The sequence below is a fragment of the Meriones unguiculatus genome, chromosome 10, assembly GCF_030254825.1.
Source record: "Meriones unguiculatus strain TT.TT164.6M chromosome 10, Bangor_MerUng_6.1, whole genome shotgun sequence".
Lineage (NCBI taxonomy): Eukaryota > Metazoa > Chordata > Mammalia > Rodentia > Muridae > Meriones > Meriones unguiculatus.
Genome location: NC_083358.1, coordinates 54712813 through 54725695, shown reverse-complemented (window position 1 = coordinate 54725695; position 12883 = coordinate 54712813). Strand labels below are relative to the sequence as shown.

The 12883-nt window shown below is 37.2% G+C and overlaps 1 protein-coding gene across 1 annotated transcript in view; it reads left to right on the top strand.

Moving 5' to 3' along the window:
- Positions 1-12883, top strand: part of Adgrl4 (adhesion G protein-coupled receptor L4) — a 107593-nt gene that overhangs the window by 80410 nt on the left and 14300 nt on the right. The window contains exons 12-13 of the mRNA XM_060392507.1: positions 955-1175; positions 1302-1368. Coding sequence (XP_060248490.1) covers positions 955-1175; positions 1302-1368 — 288 coding nt within the window. The remainder of the gene's footprint in view (positions 1-954; positions 1176-1301; positions 1369-12883) is intronic.

Sequence of the window (12883 nt, the reverse complement as noted above, 5' to 3'; positions counted from 1 at the left end):
GCAAGTCAATGTTCCTAGCCACTTAGCCATTTCTCCATTACCTATACCATTTTAATGAGGAAAATAAGCATTATATTGTGTGATCGCTCCAGTAATAAATATTACCGATTTTACTAATCAATTATTAGCTCTCATAAACCTAACTCCAGGGCTAAAGAGATGGCTCAGTGCTTAAGAGCATTTGGTGCTCTTGACAAAGACCAGACTTCAATTCCCAATACCATATCTGGTGGCTCACAACTACTCATTAAGTCCAGGCTCAAGAAATCTGACATCAACTTCTGGCCTGCAAAGACACAATATGCATATGGCATCCATACAGACACAGAGAGACACAAACATACATATCATTAAAAAAAAAGCAAATTTAACTCTAATTCCAGTTCTAAGTAATAAGTAAATACTTGTGAAAAAATGTTTAATGAAAAGACATTTCAAATTTGTATAGGATTCTGACAACTCTAAGCAATTCCACAACGGATATTTTGGTAAAATATACAATATGTACATTTTAAATTATGCTACTTAATCAGGAGGCTCACTTTGTTTTATATGGTTTAACAATAATATACATTATTTGAACTTTATTAAAATGGAAAGAACAATGATATCCAGACAGAATCCAGTTTAAACCATTACACAGCCACTGAGAAACACTTTAAGTGTGAAGAGTCCCCAATTTATCCCAGAACATCAATGCATATAAACAACAAATCTCTGGGCAAATCAATAGCTTAATTCTATCACAAGATCATTTGGCACTTCCCATAGATGAAGTGCAGTTCTTTTAAATCAGCCACGAGCAGAACATCTTAAAAACAAAGCTGATGAGACACAGATATTTTAGTATGATCATCATGATATAAAATATCATTCATGAAGAAGGTTGAGAGAAATATATGATAATTTTAAAGAAAATGTTACTTATGATTTCTCCCTTCTTTTTCATTCTAGTTGGTCTGCTCTATCATTGCTGGCCTGCTCCATTACTTCTTTTTAGCTGCCTTTGCCTGGATGTGCATTGAAGGCGTACACCTGTATCTCATCGTTGTTGGAGTCATCTACAACAAGGGGTTTTTGCACAAAAACTTCTATATCTTTGGCTATCTCAGCCCAGCTGTAGTTGTTGGGTTCTCAGCATCCTTAGGATACAGATATTACGGTACCACCAAAGTGTAAGTTAAACAGACTTTATGAGCATTTGAAAGATACTGCTAAGTACTCTGCTTGTGTTTAAGAATGTTGTTTCGCTAGAGTCCATGTAGCGTATTTACTGATTTTATCTCTCACTTACTTTTCAGATGTTGGCTAAGCACCGAAAACAATTTCATTTGGAGCTTCATAGGACCAGCTTGTCTAATCATTCTTGTAAGTATATAAAAATTGCTAATAGAATTTAAGGACCAGCTATGTTTGAGAAGAATGTTCCCAAATCAGGCTCTGTACTTTGTAAAAAGTGATTTTTGACCACTCTGTCTCTATCATTTGGTACCATTTAATATATTGCATTAGGATGGAGAAAAATACATAACTTGTAAGTGAAAACCAGTTACCATTCATATCCCGTTGGAAGAGGATAATTTTTGCATAGTGTAATAAGAGAATGTCAGCAGTATCAGTCTGTCTTATCTCTAGTGTCTCTGCATCCCAAAACACTGAAAGTGTGCCAACCACCTGATAATCTGGCATTTCAAATGTTTATGATATTTAATCTTTTATCGATGATAGGTCATCTTTGAAATTTAGACTGTCATCTTCAGGGTTTTATCATCTTTATGTACCCTGTCATCACAAAGTGATTTTAAACTAAATTGCAACATCGGAGACGAGAACCCACTATTTCATACAAGCAGACAAGTTGTCTATTGATGGTGCTATTCCAACAAGGAAGAGGCCTTTTAATTCTTATTGAAAGTGGTTTCAAACCTACAAATTTGGCAGGTATTATATGTTCCAGTCTGAATAAAGACATTTTTATATGTCTTGCAAGCATTTCTGAATGCTGAAAGTTTTCAGCAACCATTTCGAATATAATAGTCTGTCAATGAATAAGGAAGACCTGACGAGATGTAAGAATGGGACAAATTGTCAAAACAAAAACTGTGAGAATATTTTGGACAACTCTGTCCCATGTAATTTGGCCATAAACTAGACTCTGCTTTCCTTTCTCTCTCTTTTCTCTTGAATCATTTAAGATTGTGAGGGAACTGCTCAATAGAAATGACTTCATGTTTAAAGCAGAGAGCTCTCATCAAGAATTGCTTTCCAGTAATGTGGGTATAATCAAGTACATTCAAAAATTGTGCTTCCTAATGACCACAGACAATTGTTCATAATTTCCGGAGTTAACCCAGCAATGTTTTTAAACTACTGGATAGGTATTAAATTAGACCACCATTTGGTCTAATTTAATTTATTACAGCTTCAATTTTACAGTCCATATCGTAATACATACAAAGTTGTATCCAATTCATATATCTTCATTTGTGGTTTTGATATGACTGTTTCATGCAAAAACATTTTATGTGTTCTATTCTACTAATATCTTCTCCACAAAACAAGTCAACAATAATTCTTACTGCTTATGTAAAACATGGAAGTGTAGGAATTTCGCTGAAAACAGAAAGAAATGGGCCATGTTTCTTGAAAGCAAGACAGGGTCATGTTTTTCACAATTTAAAGGTGCTTATAAATGAAGGTAGATAATACAGAGTGAATTACTCAGACTCTGGATGGGCTGTCTAAAACCTAATCCTGAAAACACTCCAGAGATGTCAGTGAACAAGTGTCAGTCACCATGGTCTAATTTGGAACAAACAAACCAGTCGACTTTCTGTGCAGGTTTAGTGTGCCCGCCTTTCCCAGGTCGACCAGAAGGTCGGGTTGCTTAAGAAACAGGTACGGCATCTCAGTTTTCTCTAAAACTTGTAACATTCTAATTGTTGTGTCTTATAAATACTAACTACTCTATCAAAGGGAGTTAGTTAACTCTAGTCATCTTGACTCTGCAGCCACACTTAAATATCTTGATGGTGCAGTGGCACAGGATGTCAACTGAAACATTACTCTTACTACAGAATAATTTCTTGTTCAGTGATAAAGTCAGAGAAACTGTGCTCCAATCATTTTTTTCCCTTGGCCTGAAATTCCATATATATATATATATATATATATATATATATATATATATATATATCAGAAGACAACAGGGCAGGAAATATCTCAATATAGAAGGTCCCTGGTTATGAGTCCTTGGGCACAGTAGAGTTCAAAGTTTCTAGTGTTTTTGTTATTGCTGCCAGTGTTAGGGAAAGATGATGATCCCCCAAGAACAGCAAAGGTATGGTGAACATACTTTTATGTGCTCACTGAAATGTGTCTCCTTATTGCAGCCCATATGTGAGCACAGAGCCACCCACCCACTTCTGAGTTTCCTGCAAGCTGCATGCTTCTAGAGTATGTAATAGGGAAGAAGGGGAAGAGTTATCATGCAGTGTTCCTAAAACTGAAAGAAAGGGAAAACACACAGAAACTTCAGCTCTTATAAAGAGAGAAATACATCCATATCCAAGCATACTGAGACAAAGCTCTAGTCTTAGAATTTGAGACACTAATACGAGTATATCATGACACCACCATTTTCCTTTATTTACATAGCAGTTTCAAAACAGCGTGGGCTAGAAAAGAAGATTCTGTCTGGAAATAAAACAAAAAAAAGAAAAAAGAGGGGAATGAAGGAAGTATGTGAGGAAGAGAAAGAGGAAGGGGAGGAGGGAAGAAGGAAGCAAGAGAGGAAGGGAAGGAAGGAGGCAAAAGGAAAAAAGAAAAAAGGAGAGAAAGAAAATGCAAGTAAAAGAGGAGAGCAAGAGGTCTCAGGCCTCTCAGGTCAAACAATGCTGCAAACAACTAAGAAAAGGGGTCAAATATAAACATGGTTGCTTCTTTCTGGTGAAGAGAGCTACCAGTGTAGAAATGGAGTGCTATACATGCCTGCTTATGGAGATGGAGAGAGCAGGGAGAGGATTTAACTGTGAACTTGAATTGCTGTCCAGCAGCCTTTTGAGCTTGGAGGAATCCTTTTGAAGAACAGCAAAGGGCAGAGCAAGAAACAGCATTGAAAACCCGGCACTATTATGGGCTTATTTGTATGAGTACCCGAGAATTAATTTTCACACAAGTATCACCCTGCTCTACAGTATTATTTCTTACTAACTAACCAGTGAAACTAACTAACAACTAAATAAACTTACAAACTAAATAAATTAAATAACAACTAAATAAACTTATCTAGTTCACTACTTTTACAGCCAGGCCTTTTCTATCTTCCCACTAACTTTCTAGTATTAAAAAAGGAGTGTTACAAATTACTAAGTACACACTACTTTGACCCACATGGCTATTACTTAAATACTCAGTAACCCTTAGACATTCTATAGTTGTATTATCCCACTAGAACATTTAAAAATGAGATTTCAAAATGATAAGTGATTGGCATAAGCTATAGCTCTATAAGTAGGACTTGAAGCTATTTCTTGCCTTTATTTCTAAACCACGGCTTTCTTTTTTTTTTTTTTCTTAACTCTTTTGTAGCTACTTTCTGATCACTTTTTCCTACCATTATCTCTTATCTTGGGGTGGTCTGAGCTGATGTGAGTCCATCTTAGCCTCGGTGCTGACAGTTCTCTTCTCCTGGACAGGTCAAGAACACAAGTAATGATGGAGTCTTGGAAATCTATGTCTCTCTTCCTGTTTCCAGCCTTCCCTCACCATGCCTCCCCCAAACACAGCCTTTAGCCTTGTTTGTTCACTTGCTTGAAAATTTTGGGGAGTCTTTTCCTTCCATAATCTTGACATTTTCTGTAAAGTTCTGCTTTCAGAAATTATTAATTAGTGCAGAGAGTCATGGGACCTTTCTCAGACTTGAAACCATTCTCTTTCTTTAATGTGGTCACATAAAATTTGAATTCTAATCCTCTGTTGTACCTTTAACACTCTATTATCGCACATGATAACTTTCTGTGTATACTTTTGGGCAGCCCCAGAACACATAAGAGCCTAATGAGTCCTCAGTAATCATTTTTAAATTTTAATTGATTTGCTAATAAAACCGCAGTAATGCATGAGGCAACAAGAAAGGCCATGTGGTCTTTCTTTGGGTATTTGATTGCTCTGTGTCCTAGACTCCTAAAAGATAAATGAAGAGAATAATGTCAGAATAGTTCACCATGCAATGATAAATATCATACTTTATAAAGCACCTATTCTTCAGCAATGAGAAAGGAAAACCCCAAATACTTCCAAAGAAAAGCTTATGACTCTGCTATTCTTACTTCTTGCACTAAAAAGTCAAACAAAAGGACAAATTTTGAAACAAGATTTCCAAAGTCCCAAATCATATGCATTAGAATATGTGCAATCATACACAGCACATGTGCACGTCTGTGTCTGTGCTGATCCTAGCTTTGAAAATGTTAGAGAATATGTCACAGCATTTGATTATAGCAAAATACAATATATGTGCCTACTTTTATCTAGTTTGTGGTTTGCAGTACCCTCTGCCAAAAAAAGTTAACTAAAACAGAGAAAATAAAATAGAAACTTAATAAAAGATAAATAATATTAAGTTTCTAGAATAAAGACAAAGGATAAGTTTAGTTTAAATTTAAATGGATAGTTAGTGGTGATGGTTTTGTAACCCTGAGTGAGAGACAAGCCTTGTTTGAGATGTAGGGATGCTCTGGTCCTTTCACAGTTGCCATGGTCTTACATGGTGTCCTGAATGCAATCTATAAGACTGAATCACCATAAATACCACTTGCTAGTGTTTAAGGACAGAGCTCAGGGGTAGTCTGGGCTTCAAATTGGAACATAAAATGCCTTTGAGACACAGAATGAATGAGTGATAACTGAATTATTTCTTGATGTTCTTGGGTATGTTGCTTCAAACACATATTCATCCATTTAGTTTTCTGTGATAAGAGTCAGCTGCTAAAATATTTGAACAGCAACATTTTCTCTGTAGATGACACACAAGCCTTTCCTCAGATATGAGCTTATTAATATTAAGGATCACTCTTGCATTCAGAATTAAGACACTGGTGACCCCATTGATTCTATCTATGAATCACGACATTTAAAAATTTAAGATAGTGACTGCACATGAGAAGATCCACTATGCTTTTGAAAGTAAACTGGATAGGAAAGAGAATTTTACATCTTTGGAAAAGTAAACATCAAGCTGCAGAAAATTTCCATATTTTTTCAATATTTTTAATCTTTAAGGTTGAGTCTTTTAGTAAAACCTAGCTGTTAGATTCAAGTAAACAAATATAAAAAAAATTAGGTAATTTTAAATAGAAATTGAATGTTCCTGTTGATATATGTTCAGTTATTGAACAATAGGATTTAAGCTATGTCCACAGAAGGATTCTTTTTTTTCCTTTTGAAAATGGGTTTTTCTCTCATAAAATCCACCCTGAGTACAGCTTCCCCTCTTCACTCCTCCCATGTCTCCTCACCTCCCTACTTCCCAGAATCCCCTCTTTCTACTCTACCTTCAGAAAAAAGCAGGCCTCCAAAACAACAGCCAAATGTAACAAAACGATAAAAATAGGACAAATTAAAAGCCCTTGTATTGAAGCTGGATAAGGTAACCCAACAGAAGGAAAGGAGTCCCAGAAGCAAGCAAGAGAGTCAGAGACACACCAGCTCCCTCAAGCACACCAAGCTACCAGCCATAACATATGCACAGAGGACCTGGTGCAGACCCACGCAGGCCCCACAAGACCCCTGCTGAGTTGATTCAGTGCGCCATGTTCTTCTGGTGCCCCCATCCTCTCTGACTCCTGCAATCTTTCCTCGTCCTCTCCTGCAGTGTTGAAATTTTTGTTATTACATTATCAATATAGGTTATATTGATAATGTAGACTTAATATATATATATATGTCTGTACATATACAGACATATGTGTGTGTATATATATATTTCTGCCATGTCATTCATACTTTCTTCTTCATATTTACTCTGTATTCTAACAGATCATACGTACATCCTCAATTACAAACTCAAAAATAAACCTTACCTATAGCCTACAATATATCTTTCCTCACTAGAACTTATTAAGAGTATGTATTTTAAATTTCCCCTAAGGATAAATATTTATTTCCAACATTTCCTTTTTAAAAACAGTATTGCATAAAGAATTCAAGTTGAAGCGGGGTGTGGTGGGTGCATGCCTATAATTCTAGCTCTCAGGGAGGCAGAAGCAGGCAGATCTCTGTGAGTTCAAGGCCATCCTGGTCTACAAGCAAGTCAAGTCTTGTACAGCCTGTCTTTTAAAACCAAAAATAAATAAAAAAAGAATCCAAGTCCCACCAGGGCTGCCTACCCCTCAAGACAGTCTTAGAAATCACATCTTAGAGATAGAAACAGATGTATGTATAGATTGTAACATTTACATAATTATGCCAGTAAAATTATATGAATTGATTTTGTTACACCAACAACATATGAGAAAACCTTTTCTAATATTTAAGCCAACATTTGGTATTATTACCTACTGTGGTGTCAAAATCATGCTCTTAGACTAAATAAAGGCAAAAAATAATAATAATAATAAAGAGGATTGCCATGGACCAGTGTTACTGGAATTTGGGGGCAGTCCCTTTTTGCTTGACAGATGATACTGTAGCAATTGGGGTTCCCACATAGGATTCTTAGTCTCATTATTAAAGAATTGAAGAATGTAGTCAGGAATGCTGTGTGGTTTTGATATGTCTAATAGAAAGCTGATCCCCCTCAAAAAGAAATCTCTCAATTATGTTTTTTGTAATATTAAAATAAAGTACCTTGTTAAAAAAAAGAATGTATTCAAACAGAAACTAAAGGACAATTTAATTAGAATTTAAAAGAAAAACTGCAGGGCAAGCAAGTTGTAAATTTCAGCAGTTCCTTGGAGGAGTTGAGAAGGGAAGGGTAGGAAAGGGAAGGCAAGGCAAGGGAAGGAAGAGGGGAGGAGGAGAGGGGAGGGGAGGGGAGGAGAGGGGAGAAAGGAGGAGAGGGAAAGGGGGAGAGGTGAAGCAGAGAGGAGAGGGGGAGAGAGGAGGTGAGAGAAGAAGAGAGGAGGAGAGAGGAGGATAAGAGAGGAGGGGAGGGGAAGGGAAGGGAAGGCAGGGGTGGGAAAAGCCATGCCATTTAAGTTAAGGTGGCATGGAAGTCAGCTGGATGGCAGACAACAAGATACATGAGATGGGAGAGCTTTAAAGAAAGAGTAAAAAAGCCCAAAGTAGCAAAGGACAGTTAGGGCCAGTGTCTGAGAGCGAGGGGAGAGGAGGGAGGGAGGGAAAAGGAGGGAAGAAGAGAGGGAAAGAGACAGAGGAAAGGGAGGGAAGGAGGAGGAAAGTGACATAGGGAGGGAGGGGCGAGAAACAGAGAGAGAAGGTGGTCAGCCTCAGGTGAACCCTAATGAATCTCAGGGACTGTGTGTGAGGGGAGTGGAATTCTAGGAAGGAAAAGAACATCATCTCATTAAAGGGTGACCTATTCCTCCTCTCTCCTTAGCAAGGTATTCCATAGTCCCTTGGGCAGGTATTTGATCTGCCAAACTGTATCACCTCTTAAGGGAGGAGACAATCCTCTGGCTCCACATACAGGTAGATTCATTCTTTACCATACCACAGGTTTGCTGACACTGGGCAAAACCTTTGTTGTAACACTGTCCAGGGCATTGTCTGGAGTCCACATCATCACATCTTCTACTCCCTAGGTCCCAGTAGCTAAAGTTCCTGCAAAGTATCTCCAGAGTCAAAAGATCCCTGACGACCATGACCCCAGTTCTCTTCACTGGGAATATGACAGTCTAGTCTAGACTGTAAGACTAAGGTTGGTTGAACTCTTATACAAAGAGCACAGACATGAGAAATAAGTAAGGTCAGGGTGAAGACACTGTGCATTGATAACCCACACTAAAGTTATCCTAAGAAATGTTCCTAGTTTGGCATTTCAGTCTTGTGAAGACTGTGTCAATATTTTCTTTGAAAGTTTCAATTTAGTGGCAGAATGCTTTCATTCCATCATCCAGTGACATCTGGGGTTTAAAGCATTTTAATATTCCAGCTTTTCTCTACACTATATACTAATAAGTAGTTAAGTGACTATAGTATTGTGTTTCTTCCTTTATATTATTCTGACCTTCTTGGACAATAGATAGCTAGAATTTTTTAAACAGATGAAGTAGAGGGGCTGTGTGTTCGAGGGAAGAAAGCAATACAAATAATACATTGCTGGCTTTCATATGTTCTCAAACATAGACATTGTATTGTTACTGCAAATACCTGTAAAGGTCATTTTGGGTACTCTGGAGAATTTCATAAGATTTGGCCAAATGTGTAGAAATTAGAGATGTAAAAAAAAAAGTTTTTAAAAAGTGCTTTAAGTCTTTGGAATCCAACAATTAAGAAGTGTCCAAAAAGATGCTGATAGCAAGTGCTCTGTTGTGAGCATGGTTCAGCTGTATGGATTCCATAGTGTGGCCCTGAAGAGAAAGCTCTGTATGTGGTAGATCCACTGTCCTGTCATTAGAATTAGTGCTTACTGTACATTTGCATAATCTTTTAATCTTCACAAAGCCATTTAATATGTCTCAGTTGGTCCTAGCAGAAGCCTCTGCAATACACAAAAATAAAAATAGGAACAGCATTTGGTAGAAGATCAGATTTCACAAGATTTTTGCACTCTGGTACTATAATCTAGACTTATCTGTTTATACATGCCTAGAGGGATTCTACTATTTATAATTTAAGAAGCAGAAATTTTTCTGTAAGTGGATTGATTACAATAAAGCAAATTGATTATATTATCTTTAATCTGACTCATAAAACCTTCAAGAATTTGTTCATAATGAAGTCTTAAAAATTGTTTAAGCAGGAGGCAAGCACATATTCTGATCATTCTCTGAGTGATGCAGGGCACGTGCCAACGTCATCTGTACCTTAGCCAAGGCCTCCACCAGCCCTGCCGTGCTCCACGGCCATTTTCCTGGCTTCACGTTGTTCTTGTGATCAAGTCAATAACATTGCATAGGATTTATTCTAAGGGCATTCCTGTTAGTGTCTTGATCTTCAAACCATGGAGCTGTATGAGAGTAATAGTGGCTTATAAAAATACTTCAAAATAGTGCTGTTGTGCAGGAAATCTATAAAACTCTGTTCCAAAATTATTTTTAAAATTAGGTCTTTTTATACAAAGCAACAACAAAAACTTGCTTGTTGTAAAATCCTATGTGGCTGACCATAATGTCATCCTAAGTCTTTGCTCCTCAACCACCGGGTCGGGTTTCAGTGAACCTGGTAACTCACATGTCTGGGCATAGGGTCAGGAAGTAGGTGGGATATCACTCATGCGCTTCCATCATGTTTAACCACATGAAAAGGAATGTACTCTGCATGTGTGACTCTCACAGGGTACCCCAGCAGATACGGCAGAAGACTACATCAGATTTCTCTTAATATGGTGACCGCTGAATGCTAACCTGAGCAGAACACTGTTCAACAGCGAATGCCAGTAATGACATGCAGACACTTTCCAGAGTACACAGTGCATCTTGTAAACTGGCCAGCTTCCTTCCATTGCCTCTCTGTGATTAAACACACTGGCTGCTGAGCAGGTCTCTTTACCTTCTACTACATCCTCTCTCTATATACAGAACCATTCGTCTCAACTCCCTCGGATCTTTTTTCCTAGTTAAGTCCTTCTCATCCTGTATACTTCAGTTCAAACATTGCCTAAAGGAAGTCTTGTCTAACAAATTGATCTATAATCAAGTTTTTTTTTCATATATATAATCAAGTTTTGCTAATGCTTTCAAATATAGAAGTCTACATTTTGTTCTTAAGGGACACTTTCCCAGTTTTACAATGTGTATAAGTTTTTATAAATATCTGATTCATGAGTGGTCAGTATTTATCTTCTTCAGGTGACTTTAAGGTCTGTGAGAAGAAAACATGAATTTTCCTTCACCATATTGTTCTTAAGTTTCAGTTTGTAGTATTACCTCAAGCCCTACCGCTGAGGAACTAAAGGGGTGGTGCACCAAGATGAACTTGGTCAAACAGACTTGTTCCTTTCCAACGGAGGAAATGTAAGGAAGGAAATTGAACATAAACCTGGGAAGCCGTCACTAAAACCTGCCAGGTGTACGTTGCTCCTTTTCTTCTTGGGAAAGGTTATTGTGTCTGGCCAGCGAGCCTGTCTGTGCTGTGTTTTCACTAAGACATGCAATATGGTGATTTAAATATCCATCTCAACAAGCAAAGGCTCTGGCCAGCAATAACAGAGGTCTCAAAGGCAGTGCGGCTAGCAAAGGGAGCATTCAGTGAGTCCTCTCTGAGCCTGCATTTCCAGTACGTATGTGAGGATAGCAACAGCAGCTCTATAACACAGTGACTGCAAATGGCATTAGAGGAGTATGAATATCCTTTAACAACTAAAGGAGAAAAGAAAGAATCTGGGGAGCAATTTTATATCAGTTCTATTTTACCATTTAGATTAAAACCTATCTTTCCACGGGTGCGATGCTAGATGCTAAATGTTATGATTTCATTTCTGAAATCACAACAAAAGAAAATTCACTGAGTGTCTTTTCTTCTGTATTGAAATTAACAACTGTTGTAAATGCTCTTCTTTTTCACCTTTGTTTGTATTTCAGTATCTTCCATGGAATATTATAAACTGTAGTTAAGACAAGCAACAAAAATGAGGGCATGACACCACAGCCATAGGAGTTCACTTTATTCTACGTTTTAAAAATTTTCCATTCTCTTCTCTCTCATTCTATTTTTCATTCTGACTTAAATAGGTAAAATACTTTTTTCAAACACTGAAAACCTAATGGAAATATTTCTAATGGAAACATGCTAAAATATGAATTTTAAATAATTCTCTTATTGCCAAAGATGATCATGGTTAGAATAAATTTTTAGCCAGAGAAAAAGAGAGATAGCCCTTAGTTAGCCAACAGGAAATCAGCAGGGGTGGGAAAGGAAAATATTCTAATAAAAACAATCTTGACAACTGTTATCACTAAAGCTTTTAGCTGTGCCTTTGTCTTGTATCCAGACCTCATTTTAACAGGCATGAGCCATAGGCCCATGCTTTCTAGGTATTGAGGGTATATGCCCTTGTCTATCCATAAAGTCCAGGAAGTGGAACGGCAGCCTTTCTGCAACTCTGAACATCCTCCACCTTAGGTTCTGCCCAGCGGATTACTGAATTCCGATAATTTACAGTGCATCTATTTTCTTTTAGGGATGCTTAGGGATCAAGCCAGGGTCCAGAGAATGTTCTACAAGAACTTCTCTATTTTGATACACTCCAGAATCATTACATTTTGATGATTTATGTCTCTGTTTCTACTATTACTTTTACCTTCAAATAGTTTAGTATTAATGAGAAACTTTTTGTAGCAAAATCATCAAGATGTGAGACAAATTATGATCCTTTTACACATTTGTTCAGTTAATGGCTGATCAGTTGATAGTTTCTTTATACAGGCAATTAAGGTCACTTGAATATAGATACTTAAATTTTAATTCACGTAACAAGTGAATATTGAGCCTGATAGATACTAGTCATTATTCCTGACCTTGAGACTCCTTGAAGAAGAGAACAAATGTAGTTTTACTCTTATGGGTCAGAGATTCTAGGCCAAGAGCAATTGTTGACTCACTGTTCGTTGGACACTTACATATATGAGTATCATTTGGAAAACCCTACATTAAGTGTGTAATTTTATTCAGACAAAAATCTGTAAGATAAACATTAATATTGCTCATGTTTATGTATTAAGAAAGCAAAATAAAGACAGCTCAACAAACTATCTCGTGC